We start from the raw sequence: 19,374 nt of genomic DNA, 5'->3' as shown, positions 1-19,374 counted from the left end.
TGGTGTAGGGCTACAATTTTGTTTCTGGTGTCCTTTGACAGCTCTTGGTTTTCACCATAGTAGAGTTTGGAGTCTGAGTGTTTGAGGGTGTGCACAGGTGTCTTTTTATACTGATAACAAGTTTAAACAGGTGCCATTACTACAGGTAATGAGTGGAGGAAAGAGGAGACTCCTAAAGAAGAAGTTACAGGTCTGTGAGAGCCAGAAATCTTGATTGTTTGTAGGTGACCAAATACTTATTTTCCACCATAATTTGCAAATAAATTTGCAAATAAATTCTTACAAAATCAGACAATGTGATTTTCGGGATTGGTTTTCTCATTTTGTCTCTCATAGTTGAGGTCTACCTATGATGTAAATTACAGACGCCTCTCTCATCTTTTTAAGTAGGAGAATTTGCACTATTGGTGACTGGCTAAATACTTTTTTTCCCCACTGTACACTTATTACAGGAAATGCTTATAAAGTGCTTTTTTTCCCTGCACTTACTACTGCATCACGGCTTCACTTCCAGGATAAAATGGTGATGTCATGACCCGACTCCCAGAGCTGTGCGGGCTGTGGCTGCTGGAGAGGATCATGGCAGGGTAGATGCTCAGTGTCCCTCCAGTGCCCTGTGTCCCTCAGTGTCCCCCCTGCCATCATCCTCTCCAGCAGCCACAGCCCGCACAGCTCTGGGAGTTGGGTCGTGACATGACCATTTTATCCAGGAAGTGAAGCCTTGATGCAGTAGTAAGTTCAGGGGAAAAAAGCACTTAATAAGCAAAAATTTTTACCGAAGTTCTCCTTTAAACATCATGTGGAAAAGTCCAAAAGATTGGCACTTCCACTTGTAGATGTGATGCACATGGCTATGGGCGATTCCGAGATACTCAGAAATGAGGAAAAGCCTAACACTCATGAATCTTTAATGCAAGTGGAATTTTATATCAGTATACATAAATACAACAGATGGGAAGTCCGTAGCCTTTGTGAACTGTGTAATACATTTTACACTGTGACATCATTTACAGGGTACAATGTCACAAAGTGATGACATCACTAGGGAAAAAAAACATTTTTTTTTTCTGATGATGTCATCACTTTGCGACATTCTACCCTAAAAATGATGTCACAATGTGAGATGTATTACACAGATGTATTAATGTATACTGGTTGTGTGGAAAAAAATTATACTTGCATTGAAGATTCATGAGTGTCGAGCTTTTCTTCATTTCTTTGAACATCATGTGAACATGGCCTAACCATGATGATCTCTGGACTGACTGCAGACTGAAGCCTACTTCACTTCTCACACTGGACCTGAGATCAGTGAGCTACTACAACAGTAGATTTTACAGGTTGCCTACGAGAGACATAAGGCTATCATTACTATATGTTACCTGTGAACCTCTGGTGGGTCCCTCTGGATCTTTGAGCTTGCCTCTGCAACTTCTTTTGCAACTTTCCCACTGGATTTAAGCATAAATAAAAGACTGTAAATGCATTTTAATACCTATATATGCAATCCAATAATTCTAGCTTTGGCAATACAATAAAAAGTATCGTTATTAGAAATCTCAAGGCATGAGAAACAATGACATACTCCCGGGTGGGTTTTGCAGGGGGAGGTTAGAATAACAATGTTTATTATGTTTTATATAATGCACCAGAGTACTTCAACTTTCTCTGATTTCTAGAATTTATATGAATACATTGGAGGAGATTTATCAAACTGGTGTAAAGTAGAATTGTCTTAGTTGCCCCTAGCAACCAATCAGATTCTGACTTTCATTTTTCAAAGATTCTGTGAGGAATGGAAAGTGTAATCTGATTGGTTGCTAGGGGCAACTAAGAGAACTCTACTTTACACCAGTTTGGTAAATCTCCCCCATTGTGTGGAGGATTACATTTTCAATGCTGCAATAATGACAATTAATAAATAATCCCTGAACACTGAAACGAACCAAGTCCTAGCTCATGCCTATCCATCCTACCAGTATTTTTTTTCTTTGGCGTATTAAACACCACTATGGAATAGTAAGAATTGATTTATTGCCATCAAGTAGCCAGATTAAAATCTGCACTAATTATACTTTTTGGAAGTGACTGCATAATAAATAGGAAGAAATTAAAGTACTTACCAATACCGATACCTGCTGCCTTTAAAAAATATATTGCTACTGGTCACCGTTTTTACTTGACTTGATTTTGCATACCTGAAAAAGAATAATATATTTGAATAGAATGTGTGTTTAAGTGGATGCAGGTGAACATGTATATCACTGTGTTGCATTGTATTCATATGTCAGTGCTTCCATATGTAAATAAAATATTATTACTTAGTCAAACCCTGGCGGATGGTCTAACCCATAATTAACTAATACATGGTTTGTCATTATATGTTTCACAGAAAGAGCTCCTACACCAAAGAGAAGTATCAGTATTACTGTAACCTGTGTAGGTTTTAGGAGCAAATCCTCTTTAGGTCCCTACAACAATAATATTTTAAAAATAAATAAAATAAAATGAACAGCAGGTTCGCACATAAACCTGCTGATATGGGGCAATAGAACTAATGATGCTGATTAAATTGTTACCAATTGTTAAGTCATATCTGTAAAAAAAACGTTCTTTAGATATATAGTGCTGGAGCTACACCTTGTAATAAATATTTTTGTGACTCCTCTTCTATGACATAACGGCCATTCTCAGATTCCGCACAGGTTCAGTAACATTGACAGCACAGAGAATGGGATCCACCTACATCAAAGCAGTGGAGTCACATGAATATGTATTAGAAGGCATAGTTACTTGGGCAGGCGGACTCCAGTTTACCAATCCAGCTAATTTTCACATTGCTTCAAATAAATTAAGTAATCTTCCAAATAGTCCAACAGATGTAGCTAAAGAAAGTGATGATTTCATCAGTGTGATTAGCCCTACTGCCCCATGCCACCATGTTCATATGTACAAACCTGCAGTTAGTTTCCCTGTAAGATTTGGAGGCTGTAAAATTAATTCTTAAACAATAGAATAACTCTTAACAATGGTTTGCATGTGTATGGGACAGCTGACCTCTGGATGGAAAGATACATCTGCAGTTCCATTTTATCTGGCCACAATTTTTATTAGTAGAAAGGGTATATATTTAATAGGAACCTTTACTGTTACCTTCCAGAGTATACAAATGTTTCCAGGTCATGTGATGTATGTCACAAGACCATGGACATAATAGTATTCCCGAGGAAATACAAACCATGAGGAAATTTATAACTTTTTAACACATGGAAAACATGACTTTTCTGAAACTTTAATATCTCTGCATTTATTTAAAAAATTAAAAAAAAAACGTACTTGTAGAAGGCCTGATTTTCCACCCCACATTTCCACAAGTGTTTACAGGCTGCTGGTGTTGAGGTATGATAGGTTAAAACACTTTTTTTCTATAGGAATAAAATAAAAGTTAACAAATGGTTATATAATTATACAATAACACAATCGATCCATTTCACAGGGATCCTGTTGTGTTTTGTTGGGAATAACAGAACAATCATTCTTTGTATACATAGTTTACATTTGCTTTTACATTGCAACTGGCTCGCCCAATCACCTATAGGCACTTTGAGATTCTATATACAATGACTGGAACATTGACAAATAAAGCACTTATTGCCTCTCATCACCCCCAGTCATCCTAGTCTGTACACTCTCCAGAGCAGGTCTCTAATTCTGTATTTTGATATTTTAATTTATTCATTGTATAATTTAATATAAATATAACCTGTAATGTATTTATATATTTAAATAAGCGCTGCAGAATCTGTTGGTGCTATACAAATAAATATTATTATTATTATTATTATTATTATTATTATTATTATTATTGCAATCAAAGGGTCAGTCTAAATAAGACAATCCCATTCCATGTGCCCTTTTTAGCTATGTTCCCACAATGTAAAAATAAGGGCAAATAATAGAGTTTTCCAGGACTTTGCTGTTGGTGCTCTTAGCTTTAGCACCTGACATACTAATTAGGGTCTACATGACCAAGGGGGAGTTCACTACTGCTTGGCTCTCAATGGGGAGATCAGTGATGACCTCTATCTTGGCTACTAGTGTTGAGCATGTGGGTAACTTGGAAAAGTTACTCAAACCTAATAGTATATCATGAGTGGAGAGATTTCTAACCAAAATTCAATAATCATAAGAAATGATAGATGATTTAATATATAACTAATACCTCTTTTTGCATTACAACAACATGGAATGTTTTCCCATCAAATTTCATTTTGCAGATATCCGGCCTAGAAAACATATGAAGATACTGTGAGCCACAGATGACAGAAATGACTCTCATTACAACACGTTTCATTTACATTGTAGTTATCCACTGGACTTTATATGACAAATCCAAAACACAAAAATGGATTCAATGCATCCCTATGGCAATCCTATTGAAGAAAACATTGCTATATCTATATTAACTTTATATGTCATTATTATTATATGTTATTATATAACAGAAATTTAAAAATGAATCCAAGTGTAAGACCTCTGCTACGAATATACATGAACACACTATGGCCTGTAACAGAGAAGCATACAGTGGGTGCATTGTTATCTCTATATTTCTGCCCTACCATGGGTCAAAAAATTAAAAACTACTCACCATCCTATTAAGTGTATCCTCTTGTTACCCTGGAAAACAACAAACCCTGCAGCAGTATACCCAAGGAATGTTGTGGTTCCTGTTGAATCCTAAGACAAGCAAAACATACAGAAAAACAGAACATCAGCATTTAGAATAAAATAATTCTGAAGAATCAGGTCTAAGGGTCCTTTTACATAATACAATTTTTGGCCGCTGGGGCCGCACATGAGCCCTGATCAGCGAGATCTGTGCTTGGTCTTAGTGCTGTTACACAGCACCAGAAATCGAACACCCGGGCTGCACAAATGATCACTGTATTGTTTATGAAGCCCTGGTAACTGGCAGCACAAATATGTATATATCTGTGCTGTCATTGTATACTTACCGTGCTGCTTGTGATCCCCCATCTGGCTTCTCCAGTTCTCTGGCAGCTGGCTGTATGTCACTAATGTGATTAAAAAACACTGGCCAATTCTACATCAGGCCTTACCTCAAGTTGAGGAGTTTGAGAATCCACCACTCTTATGTTACAAGAGAGAAAAGAACTTACGTGACCACCTAGTAAGGGCAGATATAGGTACACTGCAACGCAGACCGATACAACGTTTCCTGGGCCCACCCCAGGAAGGTACCTTTCCATGTCTTCATTGCTCCCAGTGTTCCTCTGTGACTAAAGGCAAAACTTTTACCCATCCCCATACGGGTAAACAATTTCCCATCCGTGGTTTTTTTACCTGCGACACAAATTTTGTAGTGTACCTTATCAAGTGCCCATGCGGTCTCGGATACGTTGGAGAAACCACACAGCGTATCCGGGACCGCATTTCTAAACACAAATCTACTATTAGATGTGGTAATCTCCTACTCCCTATCCCCAAGCATTTTTCGGATCGAGGACATTCCATAGCACAACTAAGATTTCAGATCATTGAACACATTCCCCCTCTTAGAAGGGGTGGTAATCGCATTGCCTTATTGAAAAAACGTGAGTCGTACTGGATACATGTACTCCAGACGATTGAACCCAAAGGTTTGAATCGAGAGTACGATAGAAGTTTCAGTTTGTGAATATACTCTCTTGTAACATAGTATTTTTCTTTCTTTTTATATTTTAGGTTTTGGCATGCAGCAAGGATTAAGCACATGTGGTAACTATGGCCCGGCTCCCATCTGTTCTTTTACTTTATTTCATTGCTTTATTTCTCCATCTATACATTAACATTCATTACCTATATACCTCTAACCTTTGTTGTTAACATAACTACCTCCTCCTTCCCCCTGGTAACTCTGGATACCAGGACGCAAATATGGTCACCTGACATGCAGCCGATCATGTGACACCTACGTCACGGCATTATTTGTAGCAGCCGGCCCCTCTACACCTACGCCCTCCCACCTGTTTGGCACATCCACTAGAGATCTCCGTCATGCTGTGACGCGGCGCGGCGCGCCGGCGTCGCGGGGACGCTGACGCGTCGCTGTCACGTGATCACGTGACGCGATGCGCCGGCGTCGCCGCTACGTCGCCGCAGCTAGACGCACACGGGACCTATTTAAACAGGGCAGACGCTGGTATGCCGCACCACCAGATCTATTCTCATCTCTCCTTGCGTACAGGTAGTATATCACATCTTATTCACAGCATTTTTCTCAACTCTACCTCTTATTGCTCCGGACCGAGTTGCCTTATGTTCTTTGTGTATATTCATGTGTAAATATGCATGTCTTGTGCATGGTCTTACCCTCCATCATCCCACTTATAATTGTACTATGATGTATATAAGTGCACACCGTTTTTACTGCTAGAGTCTTAAGACATGCTTCAGAGTTGTTTAGTTTTAGTTTTAGTTTCTCCATCATTTAGCATATCAATTTTGGTTTTTTCACTTATGTATGATTTCCAACATTTATCCATGTTTATGGTTATATCACAACCCATACCTATTAGAGGGCTGATGTTATAGAACATATGCATACAATAATTCTGGATATCTTCTCACTAGTCCTTTTTGCATAGTCTTGTTCACACTCTGTTGTTGATCCACTTATTGTGCTCTTTCTTTATAGTTTGGCTACATTGGCCTGAGGAAGGTCGGAAGCACGACCGAAACGTTGCCAGTAGCACTACTTACCTGCATTCATTATTTTTGTATCCTGATTCCTGATCTGGTTGGATTGTGACAAACCATTCTTGTGTAAATAAAATTCTTTCATAAGCATCATAGACTTGGAAGTGCAGTGCCTTTGTCTTCAGAGTTATTCCAGAGGAGGCAACGGCCAGAAGATACAGCGGGTGGCCTGAGGACTGGAGAGGCCAGATGCCGGATAGCAAGCGTGGTAAGTATAGACTGCTTTTGATATGGAAACTGACAGCACAGATATCTGTGCTGTTTGTTTCCCCTTATGGTCATCAGCCTCACATCCCCTCGTATCGACCACACATTTTAAAGGCTGCTTTAAACAGACGATCGGCATTTTGCCCAACCTTGGCTGATCAGAGGAGAGGTTTTTCTTCCAGCACTCCAACCAAAAACTGTTAACGATTAAAAGCAGTCCTTTATTTCATCTTGGTTAAAAGTTTTACTCCCCATGGGAGAACCGCACCTATGCGTTTCGCACTCTCAGTGCTTAATCATGATTAAGCATTGAGAGTGTGAAACGCGTAAGTTCGGCTTTTCCTTGGGGAGTAAAACTTTTTTAACCAAGATGAAATGAAGGACTGCTTTTAATCATTAACAGTTTTTGGTTGGAGTGCTGGAAGAAAAAACTCTCCTCTGATCTGTAATTGTTGGACAAACAGCGTCTAGCCCACGCTTGGGAATTCCTGCACCCTCCCTCTCAAAACTTCAGGTCCATAGGAAAAGACAACCATATGAGGTATACTGTACAGTATAGCAATCAGCATGTGGACTATAATGTATAGTAAGCGAATAAACCTGAAAAAACAGCAGTTTGTACAACAACAATTTGTAGATACAGGGTGGAACTGCAGATCCCCATAATGCAGTAGCGTAGTACAACAAGCTAGAATAGAGAAGTGGGGCTGCTGTCAGAGGTCTGTGTGGTCACATGACAGCAATGGGGAAGGGGTGTGTGTTCAGCATGGACCAACCAGGAAGTGAGAATCACAGAGCTGTGTAGGAGGACAGGGACAAAAAACTTTTCTATACAGCAGTGTCTATAGCTGAGTGTAAGTGCAGGCACATTATAGCAAGAATGGAAAGGATGGGAAACACAAGAGATGACAGAGACTGCAGGAAGGAATGAGCAGGGTATAGGGCAGTGCTTCTCAAACTTTTTCTACTGGAGCCTCACCCAACAGACCAAGGCAATGCCTGGGCTTCACCAGACTGACCAGGAAGGTGCCTGGGCCTCACCAGACTGACCAAGAGGGTGCCTGGGCCACACTAGACTGACCAAGAGGGTGCCTGGGACTCACTAGACTGACCAAGAGGGTGCCTGGGCCTCACTAGACTGACCAAGAGGGTGCCTGGGACTCACCATCTGTGGTGAAAGTCCATCTAAAAGCTGAAAATAATGCAAGGGCTACCTTCCACCTGTCTCCCAAGCTCTATATAGTAATAAAGAAAGTACAAAATAAAATAATAATGTTGCTAAAATGGAGATTTTTGCAAACAGCAAAATGACTGTGCAGATTATAGTTACTTTTGTGAAAACTGGATCCTCAGCTGGGCCTCACCAACAACTAGGGGGCGCCTCACTGGTGAGGCCCGCCTCACAGTTTGAGAAGCACTGGTATAGGGTGAGCCCCGCTCCCCCTCCCACCCAGTACAGGGAGCTCTTAAACCAAAGCAATGCTCTTACACCAAGTTACAATTTTGAAAAACTGTGAGCTCTTCTTGCAAAACGCACTCAATCCTAGTTACTCTTAAACCAAGGTACCACTATAGTTCTGGAGGCACTCTTACCTTTTAGTTAAATATTCAACATTACAGCCTGGGGCTATGTACACACTACGTAAAACTACGGCCGTAGTCCGAACCACAAAACTACGGCCGTAGTTTTGAGGTTTATGCCTTGGCTGCAATATACACGAACTACGGTCGTACAATGCACACTACGTATCAGAAAACGGCCGTAGTTTTCACGGCTCCGTGAAAAATGAACATGTCATTTATTTCCGGCCGGAAATGTTCCAACTACGGCCGTGGATTTCAATGCGTCCGCGCATGGAATATTTATTTCTGCAAAATTAAACTTGATTTTGAAATAAAAAAAATTCTGTGTGGTTTATTGGGCTGGGGGCAGTATTCCAAATAAATGACTTGTTTCATCCCGCTCAGAGACAAGCTAGGAAGCTAAATTATACAACGGCCGTAGTCTCACGGCTACAGCGTATGGCCGTATTACTACGGCCGTAGTTTCAGGCGCACACGTCCGGCCGGATGAAAACAACGGCCATTAATTTACGTAGTGTGAACATAGCCTTAAAAAGTGCATGCATAATGGCAGCCAGAGGCCAGATATAAGTGCATTTTTTTCTAAGCGATAGTTGGTGAATTTCCCATCAGTCACTTTGCAACCAATACACATTCCACCCAAATTTCACATAATGTATAATGTTAGCTACACACAACTACTCATAGTTCACCGCCCTTTAAACCAGCAAGTGTTATCTAGTCACAGGACATGGCTCTATGAGTAAAGCGCTTATTGTGAGACAGCAGCCTTTCTGAAAGCTGGCTAGGAACAGCTGTGGTACCTTGCATGGATGAGGGTCAACACCATAGGTTTCCAGGGAATGTGCTTTCAACAGCAAATTAAATTCTGCAACAGCTGGGCTTTGACCTCTGAAACAGTACAAGGGGAGACAGAGGGGGGTCATTACTTCTTTTCCACACTAAGCAAAATATGTGCACAAATCACAATTTCCTTGTTTTTCCGACTTCAAGGGAAACAGTTAAACGGCACACTGACATCCAGAATTTACAGTATCCTGATTTCCACCCCTTGAAGTGCTGCATATTACATAATAGTACTATTTTGATCAGTAATTTACATTAGTATTTGTACGCCAAATTCAGGAGTGGGTTCAAAGCAAAGAATAAGTGAAAATAATTCCATTATGTTTTCTCTCTGTGTGGGTTCCATTCCTGGTTTGGCTTACAAATACTGATGCAAAATGCTGACTAAAACATTGCCATATGTAAGAGGATTTGGACACTTAAAGGGGAACTATCAGCAGGTTAGACAAATCTAACCTGTCGATAGCTCCCTATTGCGCATGGGGCGCTAAGGATAAAGGTATGTCTCTTACCGCCATCCCCGTGCTGTTTCCATGCACTTATTAATGTAATCCTGGGTCCGGTAAGGCAGTTTGGAGCACTGCCCCGGCACCAAGTGTTTCAGACAAATCACAGATTTAATAGTTGCAGGGAATGGGATAACTGATCATGGCGGCAGTCCCTAAGTGATGCTCCCCATCCTGCCGGCCTTGAGTCATACAGAGATGTCAGGTGGGTAGGGGAGCCGCGGACCACACTTCATTACTACTTACCCCATTCCTGGTGATGGCCAGAACCAATCAGCAGAAAATGGGTACACAGCTAAGCAAATGTGGTGATGTATCACCCAAAACACTTTCTAAACATATACATGTAGCCAGCATCCCTGCCTGGTATAACCTGAAAGCTTGCTCTGAAAAATTCATGTATATAAATGCAGGCCAAGTAGTCATGTGGCCAAGTAGTCACAACCACCGGCCGTATAAGTGCTGTAATCACGCCCCTGTTGATGTCATTGACAGCAATAAGTTACCCAGAGGCGAGCCTTCCATCATGTCAACAATATGACATCTTCACTGGGCAGTACAACACAGACAGGATGCTGCTGTACTGCATATGTCCGCCATAATGAAGAGGTCACAGCAATGACACAATGAAGAGCACGCCTCTGGGTAAAGTATTCCTGATACAGTGATGTCAATTATTACACAGTGACTGTGACTACTTGGCCCACAGATAACGCCCAGATGAATAGTTGGGCCTCAGAGCACCCAGCATCATGATTAATTACGATGGGCACTCTTAAACTGTTTAAATGTTTGTTCTAGTGCAGGAGCTCCCAATATCATAATTAAAGGGGTTATCCAGCGCTACACAAACATGGCCACTTTTGCCCCACTCTTGTCTCCAGTTCAGGTGTGGTTTGCAATTCAGCTCCATTTACTTAAATGGAACTGACTTTTAAACTCCACCCAAAATGGCCATGTTTTTGTAGTGCTGGATAACCCCTTTAATCGTGATGGTGGGAGCTCCAAGGTCCAGTCCAGAATTCTGCGGAGATGTGAATGCAGCCTAAAGCCCAGGGGGCGACAAGAGGGAACAAGCGAGCACCAACCTGTAAGGTCAGCGCTCGCTTGCTCCTCGTTCCGCGCTCACGCTATTACATGTGTCGGCAGCAAGCGAGTAAGAGCCGGGTGTGTGTGAAGAGTTGCCCGGGTGATCGCTATACCACGCCGGGTGATCGCTATTCCATGGAGCATCGGCAGCAGATTGCTGCTATCGTGATCGTTGATCATGCATGTTGGCTCACCATTGTCTTCTATTACACAAAGTGATTATAGGCCGTAACAGATGTTATTGGCCAAATATGGTCGATAATCGCTTCATGTAATAGGGCCTTAAGGACTAGCGATCCCTGAAAAAAGACCAATAGGGTAACTTAGTAGTGTTGTAGCAGTTAAACAACAGTCCTTAGCAGTCAAGAGATACCTGAGTTCACTTTTATGAACTTCAACAATTTTTCTCTCCAGCTTCTGTGATTGTTTGGGAAATATTTTGAAATCACAAATGTAATTGTCAGGATGTTCATCGGGATCATAATCTCCTATCTCAGCTGTGGAGGAAAAAATACAGAATGTTATAATTGCTGCTCAGATGTAGCCTGTGTTAACACACAAAAACACAGAAAAGTGCAACAGCTCACCGCAATGGCAAGATACAGACCCACTACAGACATGAAAATAGTTAAAAGCAGCCACCCCCCAAGTAAGGTTGCCTTATTTTGGTGGGGTGGTTTACACTGTTTGCAAATAGTAACCAAGAGCACCATTATTTTTGTGGGAATTTTTTTTTAGCAGTGTGTGGGGGGGGGGGGGCTGCTTCTAACAATTTTCATGTCTGTAGTGTGTCTGACCTTTTGTATTTTTCTGTGTTTTTGTGTGTTTGCTATATCAACTATAGCAACGTTGTCCTGTCTAGTTTGAATGGTGTTCTAGGCAGGGCTGTGGAGTCGTGGAGTCGGAGTCAGAGCTAGCTTTGGCTGGAGTCGGAAAAAATGTACCGACTCCGACTCCAGCTTTGAAAAAAATCCTAGAACAATTAAGTATTGAGTTTTGATATGAATTTTATAAGGTTTGCTCATCAATACATATTATGAGCAACATTCTAATAGGACACTGGCAGATAAGGGGGTTGAGGAAAGGTTGTCGGTCACTATTTGGCAGTTTGTTTCTGAGCTGGAAGAGTCCATTGTGTGTGGGGAGATCTGTGCTGTTCTCTTCCTGGATGCTGGATGACTGTATATGAGCAGCAGTGAAATGTAAAGATATCCTGTGTAATATAGAGTAGGAGTAGGAGAAGACATAAGTAGTGTAGCAGTAACCTCTGTCCTCAGTGTGGTGTTTTTCTTCAGTGTCCTATGGCTGCATCTGTGTGTGTGTGCTATGGATGCAGCAGGCTGTGTGTTTGTGCTATGGCTGCAGCAGGCTGTGTGTGTGCTATGGCTGCAGCAGGCTGTGTGTGTGCTATGGCGTGCCCCCACACCCAAAGTGACCCCTCTATGGCTGACCTCTATATTACAGGTTTCTGGCAGTGTTAGCAGTGTTTCTGTGTGTATGGTGAATATTTAGTTAGAAACATAGAAGATTGTCAGCAGGAAAAGACCACCTGCTCCATCTAGTCTAGTTGTGAGTAGTTCAGGACATGGAGGCTGGAGACTGACGCATGAAATAAGATAGTGTAGGTGAAAAGCAATGGAGGCAAATAAAACACTAGTGTTAAAGAAGCCTTAGAGCAAAGAAAGACCTTAGCATGAAGGTTTGTTCACAGTGACTAAAACTGCTGAGGGTCTGCTGCAGGTTTTCTCCATGGAACTACAAAGAAATGTAAGTGAATTGCACTCTCAAAATCCCATTTGGACACAGTAAAAAATCCTCATGGGTTTTTAAATCTAGAGCATTTTCTATTTAAAGTGGCTATCTAAGATTAGAAAAAGCACAGCTACTTTCTTGCAAAAAAAATCATAGGTTGTGAGCAGTAATACAATTCAGCTCTATTCACTTTAATGTAACTGAGCTGCAAAACCACACCCAATTCATTTTTGCCATTGCAAAGGGTGAAATCAGTGCTCAAATCACATGTATATCTGCAATTTTGGGTGTCCTTTGAAAGTTTATAGTATTTTTCATTTATGCCTCTGGAACATGTAATATAAGATTTCTATAGTTACCTTGGACAATGCAAGCACCAAGGAACGCAGCATCAGCGAATGAGCACAACAGGCGTCCATGAAAAATGTCCCGCTTTAACTGAAGGTACAAAAGATACCTGGAACGAGCAAAACAAACACAACTTGTAATGTCCATGTTATATAGCAGTATACGTAGAGAGGTTCACCAAACACATAAAACCACATAACTCAGTACATACCTCTGAATAATGCATAAACAATCCTTCATTGTAGCCTATTTTCCATTATCCCATTTGATTTCCATATGTGACACAAGTGATCATACCGAGCCTACGTGTACTTAGGGATAAGACACGGGGCCACATTGTCTATCTAGTGTATTATAAGTGCACAGATCTAGACTGGAAAGAATAACCACTTTCTGTAAGACATACAGCAGCTGATAAATACTGAAAGACTTGAGATTTTTTAATAGAAGTAAATTACAAATCTCTGGGATTTTCTGTCACCTGCTGACTTAAAAGATTTTTTAGCTGAATAACCTCTTTAAAGTTTATTATTACTTTTAACAGTTTCAAGTTATTTCAGTGACCATTGTGGGGGTCTTTCTTTGACAAAAGGGTACCACCAATTTTGTCTCTGTGTGTATATATAACTGTATACTAATATAGGTCATACTGATCCATATCACAACTACTGTATTTGTGTTAGCCGCCTCTTTGAAGCCCAGGATAGCTATGCTCATACACAAATGTAACATTTATTGCCACAAATCAACAAAATGACTTGAAATTGGCGGGTAGGTCTAAGCAGTTTCTGGTTTGCGTCCCAACTAAAAAGACTACATTCACGATCTGTGACTTCAGCTATAAAATATAGCAGTCATGATCAACTGGGTAACTTGTCATTTAGAGTTGGGAACGTCCCTGCTGCCAAGATGGAATTCCATATGACAGCCGGGTGCATGACTGTAATCCGGTGTGAGCTGTAAATGTGATTAGTTGTTGCTTCTCATACCATTCCATTGTTCTCATACAATTCTTAACAAAGAACAAGCGTGTTAGTCTGTCGGTTCTACCTTACATGTAGACAAATAACTCACATTTTACTCATGAACTAAAACCCAGCTCATATACAGTGAAACCACAACTAAACAACACTTCTTTGAAAAGACCAACCCTTTATATCTGTTGCAGAATGGCCAAATGCTTTGGGACGACTAACTTCAAGAGGTTAGTTGGGGGAAAGATCAGAAGCAACGTGAGAAAATATTACTTTACTGAAAGAGTAACAACTGTTATAAAACCTGATGCACTAAGTATAATTATATCACCTATGGAATACTCAGGAAGTCCTTAAAACATAACCTGTTAGTAGGTCTTGAGGACTGGAATTGAGAAACACTGTCTAAGTTTTCACTGTATGGCCATATTTACATGGCGTAAGACATTGGACGTTCTAGACGTTCCGAACAGCCAGTGTCAGAGAAAATCAACCTGGCCAGTACTGCAGTACCAGCCGGATAATCTTCATTTGTGATGAATTGGGATGCAGTCGCATCCATGTGCGCCCACATCCCAATTTGTGGCTGGAAAGAATGGAGTGCGCGGCCAGAGCCACATGTTCCATTGCGTAAACTGACAGGTTCTCTGCAGACGCTTTTCACTGACATGTCAGTTTTTTGCGCCACCACTAGCGATACCGGCCAGAGTGACTGCACAGAGGCTGTGTATTAATCACGGCCGTTGTTGCACATCGGCAACAATGGCCGTCATTAATACACAACTTACGTTGTGTGAACATGGCCTAAAATACAATTTGGTCAGAATAGTATTCTTTTGTTTTTGAGGGCTAGTAGGAAAATAATAAGCAGACAATATTGCGCTAATTTAATTAGACATGGAAATTGTTTGCATAAAAAGCTGTTCAGACAAACTGCCCTTGAGCAAAAGACTTGCCCACTTCAAAACAACCTAATAAAACTTAGAACTTTATTTGCCACTTTTAAAAATCAAATGTAATGTAAACCCGTTTGGAATGTTGCCCATATTACAACGAGTAGTCAGGTCAGCTAATTTAGCATCTGGGCGGACAGAGGGGAAGTTATACAAGGGCTGTTCATTAGTGTTTGTCCTTTATAGCCCCATTCACCCCTGAGGAAGAGGGGCCCCTCAGTGAAACATTACGGGAATTCATGATCTTGTCATTTAATTTAATCCAAACATCTCATCCTTGCTCACAGTAACAACCATTGTTAAGCCACACTGTGCTGTACTGCAGACACATACAGTAGCTGCACACAAATGATATTGCTGCTAAACCTCTCTCTGAGGAAATAATCCTGATCTAGAAAAAAATTACTACAAAAATGATAGAATGGATGGGTCATAAAGCATAACTAATGTATCCACATGCATGTTACAGGCATCAATTATAGGTGTGTTTGATTGGGGGGCAAATCTAAAGCTTAAAAAACTTAACTTGGTGCTGATTGGGGCAGGTAAAATTTACTTAACATTTTCAAGCCTGCCCAAGCCTGAAAACAAACTTTGTTTTTTGTTAGAAAAACCTTTTTACATTCTAAGAATGTGTAAAATGTCTGTACTGTAAAGGTTTTATGTGCTAGCAAAAGCAGTTTGGTATTATACTCTATTATTTTTAAGTGTTCTATGTTTAAATCAATGTTATACATATGGCCACTAGGTGGCTCACTTCCTGCAAACTTCAGTCCATTCTTGAGCACGCACAGAGTGGGACAAGTCTTCACTGTGCATGTGTACAGCTGCTGTGTGTCCACATTCAGTAGCAGAGAATCCTGGGGGTGCTCGCATTGTATGGTCAGCTCTCCTGTAAACACAGCACCAAAACCTCTGTAACCACACAGTGACATTATAGTGACTGAATCGTTGTATAATAAAGAGCAGTGTCTCCTGGTAAGCATGGATAGTTGATAATATATTCTTCAAAAGTTTATTGCGCTCAGTCGATTTACAACCTGCATCAGAAACAGGTGTCTTTCCTTGCGTGAGTGTGCAAAGGACTGGGACTTCCTGTGTTTGGTTTCCTGTGATAGAACTCTACCTTTTCATATTAGAGACCTAGGCTCAGGGACACATGTTAGTCTATGGAAGCAGCACTTTGACAAGTGAACAGGTGCATGGAGATGATGCAGATGATGTCTCCTGGATGTCGGGTTACCAAGTCAATAGAATGCTAACCCTGCCCCCAGAGAGGAGGTCACATGTCCTGTATCTACAAAGGGAGGGGGAAGAGGGAGCTGAGCGTTGTCAGAGTGGACACAGAGGAGATGAATTTAGATGTCCAGAGCGGATAAGAATGAGAAAAAAAACAGGGAAAGGGTGCAAGATAGGTTATACATGTATATTAGACATAGCGGGTATTGGGAAGGGAGATTGTTTAGAATATTATTTTTGTTACCTGGATAACCCCTTTAAGCTCATGATAAAATGAAACAAGGTGCTTGTAGTTTCATATAGTTTCCAGCTACCTTTACCTTACTGATCTATTAATACCTCTAACAAGAGACGTGCAGTGATAAGATGCCTAGCTGATAGAAGCACCCACCATGATCGAGTATCTCAAAAACAACTTTGTAGAACCATAATGCTGAGTAATGTTCAACAATATGAAAACAACAAACATCTGACCTATAATTTAAAACCTCAATAAAGCGTACCCATTTAATGGCTCCCATTTGTGACAATCTGAAAAGGACAAGTGGCCAGATTTGCTAAAATATCTATCCAACAACATGCTTGACTGGATGTTTTTCCAGCTCAACACAAAATAACATTTTGACAGGCACCCCAGTGATCTTAAGTGTGAAATGAATGTTACAAAGTAAAAGTGTGATGAGCAGGTGGCAGACAAATAGCACCATTAAGTTCTACTCTGTGCATTTAGAAACTGATTTTGCTACAAAAGAAAAAAAAAAAAGCATAAAAGAGTCATCTTTTCCTTAGTCTGATTATGTGACAGAGGTTGCTATATAAAATGTTGGAATTACTTCTTTCTAGGATTCCCGTTGGTTCCCATTATCTGTAACTGTGTAAGTGGTAAGATCCGTATTCTAGTTTTTGGGTATTCCTTTTATATCTGTACGCTTCAATATATATTATACTACATATCCTATACTATTTTTGGATGCATGCTTTATTTAATCTTTGCCGTTGCCATCTTGCCTAAATGTCCCCCATTGTTCCCATTCTCCTTAATTAGGTGGACGGGGAGAAAGCCACTTCCTTACTATTACTGTACGTTTTGCGTACAAAAACATCCTCAGAACAAGCTCCCTTTGCTTTTTGGGGATTTTCATTTTTGAAGCGTCTCCCAGTATGACCAGATAAAAATCCTTCTCTATTCGTATACATACTGTACAGTATTACTCGTCAGTCATTAATATTACAATTTCTGTTGTGCTTAGTCCTTTACTTTCTAAGAACCAGTAAAAACATTTCATTTATTTACTGCACAGGTACAAGTGTATGGGTAGCTGAATATGGTATGGACATGTGAAACTTACCTTTCCAAACCAACTACAAGAGCAAAGTGGGTAAATACACTCATGTCAGGATAATACACCCATGCATTCTTATAGCTAGTGGTAGAGGTACAGCCACATAGAGGTTACCTCTAGGCAGGCCATCCAGCTTAAAGGGGTAGTGCGGCGCTCAGAAATTATTCACAGAATAACACACATTACAAAGTTATACAACTTTGTAATGTATGTTATGTCTGTGAATCGCCCCGTTCCCCGTGTCCCACCACCCCCACCCGTGTACCCGGAAGTGTGGTGCATTATACATTACCTGAACCGTGTCGATGGCCGTCCACCATCTTGTGCCAAACGTCATCTTCGGACGGGCGGCCGAGTCGCTGCCGCCCGTCCCCCCTCCGCCGCGTCACAACTGTGCTCAGCCGCGATTGGCTGAGCACAGTTATGCTCAGCCAATCGCGGCTGAGCATTGGATGACGCTGCAGAGGGCGGACGGCATTCGGAACAGTCGGAGCTGTTCGCCGTCCGCCTGAAGAAGACGTTGCTGAATGAAGATAGAAGACTGGTGTCGGCACGTGACAGGTGAGTATAGCGCACCACACTTCCAGGTACACGGGTGGGGGGGGTGGGACACGGGGAAGGGGGCCATTCACAGACATAACATACATTACAAAGTTGTATAACTTTGTAATGTGTGTTATTCTGTGAATAATTTCTGAGCGCCGCACTACCCCTTTAATTCAATAGTAGTCCCCACTTTTTGCAGGTAGGGCTTATTTTGGGTGTATTCTGATTTTTGCGACCACAAAATGAGAAGAAAACATTTATTCTTTCAAACAGGATGTAGAGCTTATGCTGATTTCACAAACACTCTGGAAAGTGGTTGACCATAGCTACACCAGTGTGGCACAAATCTGACAAAGTGGAAGGCTTATCTACTATGTCTTTACTAGCTAATAAAGGTCTCCACACTACCTGACCAATGGTCAAGTATCCTGCCACATGCACAAAGATAATAGGTGTGTCTGTCCATAAGATGACCCACAAGGAGCATGTGACCATGCCCTGCCCCCCAGTGTCCACCACTGAGCTTTATATGCCTAAGGTGGAACTGGGGGGCGGGGCATGGTCACATGCTCCTTCATGTTGGCCATCTAATGGACAGAACCACCACAGAGCAGGGCAGCACAGTCTGGAGGAGGGGAATCTGATTTTAGCTCTATGAGGTACACAGGGAGCTGCTGTCAATATATACAGTGAGTACACTTACTAATACTGTACACTGAACAATTTTTATATAAAGTGGCCAACCCCTTTAAAGATTTTATATATGACTGGTATAATGGTGAACTATGCTGTCTAGCCAAATAACGTGAAGTAGCTATATAGTCAGAATAGCCTCTAATTTAATGATAAGGTATACGAGCTTGGGAAGAGACATGATTTATTCAATTTCTCACAGGACCGGCGCTCCGCTTTCACTGCCTGCCTGGTGGGTTCTCATGTACCTATAATGCACATTCCCTTTGATTCTGAAGCTACATGTAATTACTGATTCACTGTGAGTATATGATATGGCATTACTAGCATACTTATTAATTTAGAGGAAACAAAATAAATAAAATACAATGAAAGCAAATGATACATTGTAGCCACAATGTACGCTGTCTTTACCCATATTTTGTAAAAGTAGCAGACGTGTCAGAATACATCCAGACAGGCAGTATTTGCCAGGCAGCTACCAACCTCAGACAGACTTTACTAAGTATAATTGTGATTTATACCAGGCTCA

The 19,374-nt window shown here is 41.1% G+C and overlaps 1 protein-coding gene across 2 annotated transcripts in view; it reads right to left on the bottom strand.

The window, feature by feature from the left end:
* Positions 1-19,374, bottom strand: part of FRMD3 (FERM domain containing 3) — a 115,182-nt gene that overhangs the window by 28,176 nt on the left and 67,632 nt on the right. For both annotated transcript variants that reach the window (XM_069961789.1, XM_069961791.1), the window contains exons 5-12: positions 13,106-13,203; positions 11,368-11,491; positions 9,357-9,444; positions 4,652-4,740; positions 4,223-4,286; positions 3,337-3,425; positions 2,124-2,198; positions 1,383-1,451 (exon numbers count right to left, since the gene is read on the bottom strand). In XM_069961789.1, coding sequence (XP_069817890.1) covers positions 1,383-1,451; positions 2,124-2,198; positions 3,337-3,425; positions 4,223-4,286; positions 4,652-4,740; positions 9,357-9,444; positions 11,368-11,491; positions 13,106-13,203 — 696 coding nt within the window. The remainder of the gene's footprint in view (positions 1-1,382; positions 1,452-2,123; positions 2,199-3,336; positions 3,426-4,222; positions 4,287-4,651; positions 4,741-9,356; positions 9,445-11,367; positions 11,492-13,105; positions 13,204-19,374) is intronic.

The sequence above is a fragment of the Dendropsophus ebraccatus genome, chromosome 3 (genome assembly GCF_027789765.1).
Source record: "Dendropsophus ebraccatus isolate aDenEbr1 chromosome 3, aDenEbr1.pat, whole genome shotgun sequence".
Classification (NCBI taxonomy): Eukaryota; Metazoa; Chordata; class Amphibia; order Anura; family Hylidae; genus Dendropsophus; species Dendropsophus ebraccatus.
This window is presented reverse-complemented; position numbering and strand designations above follow the sequence as displayed.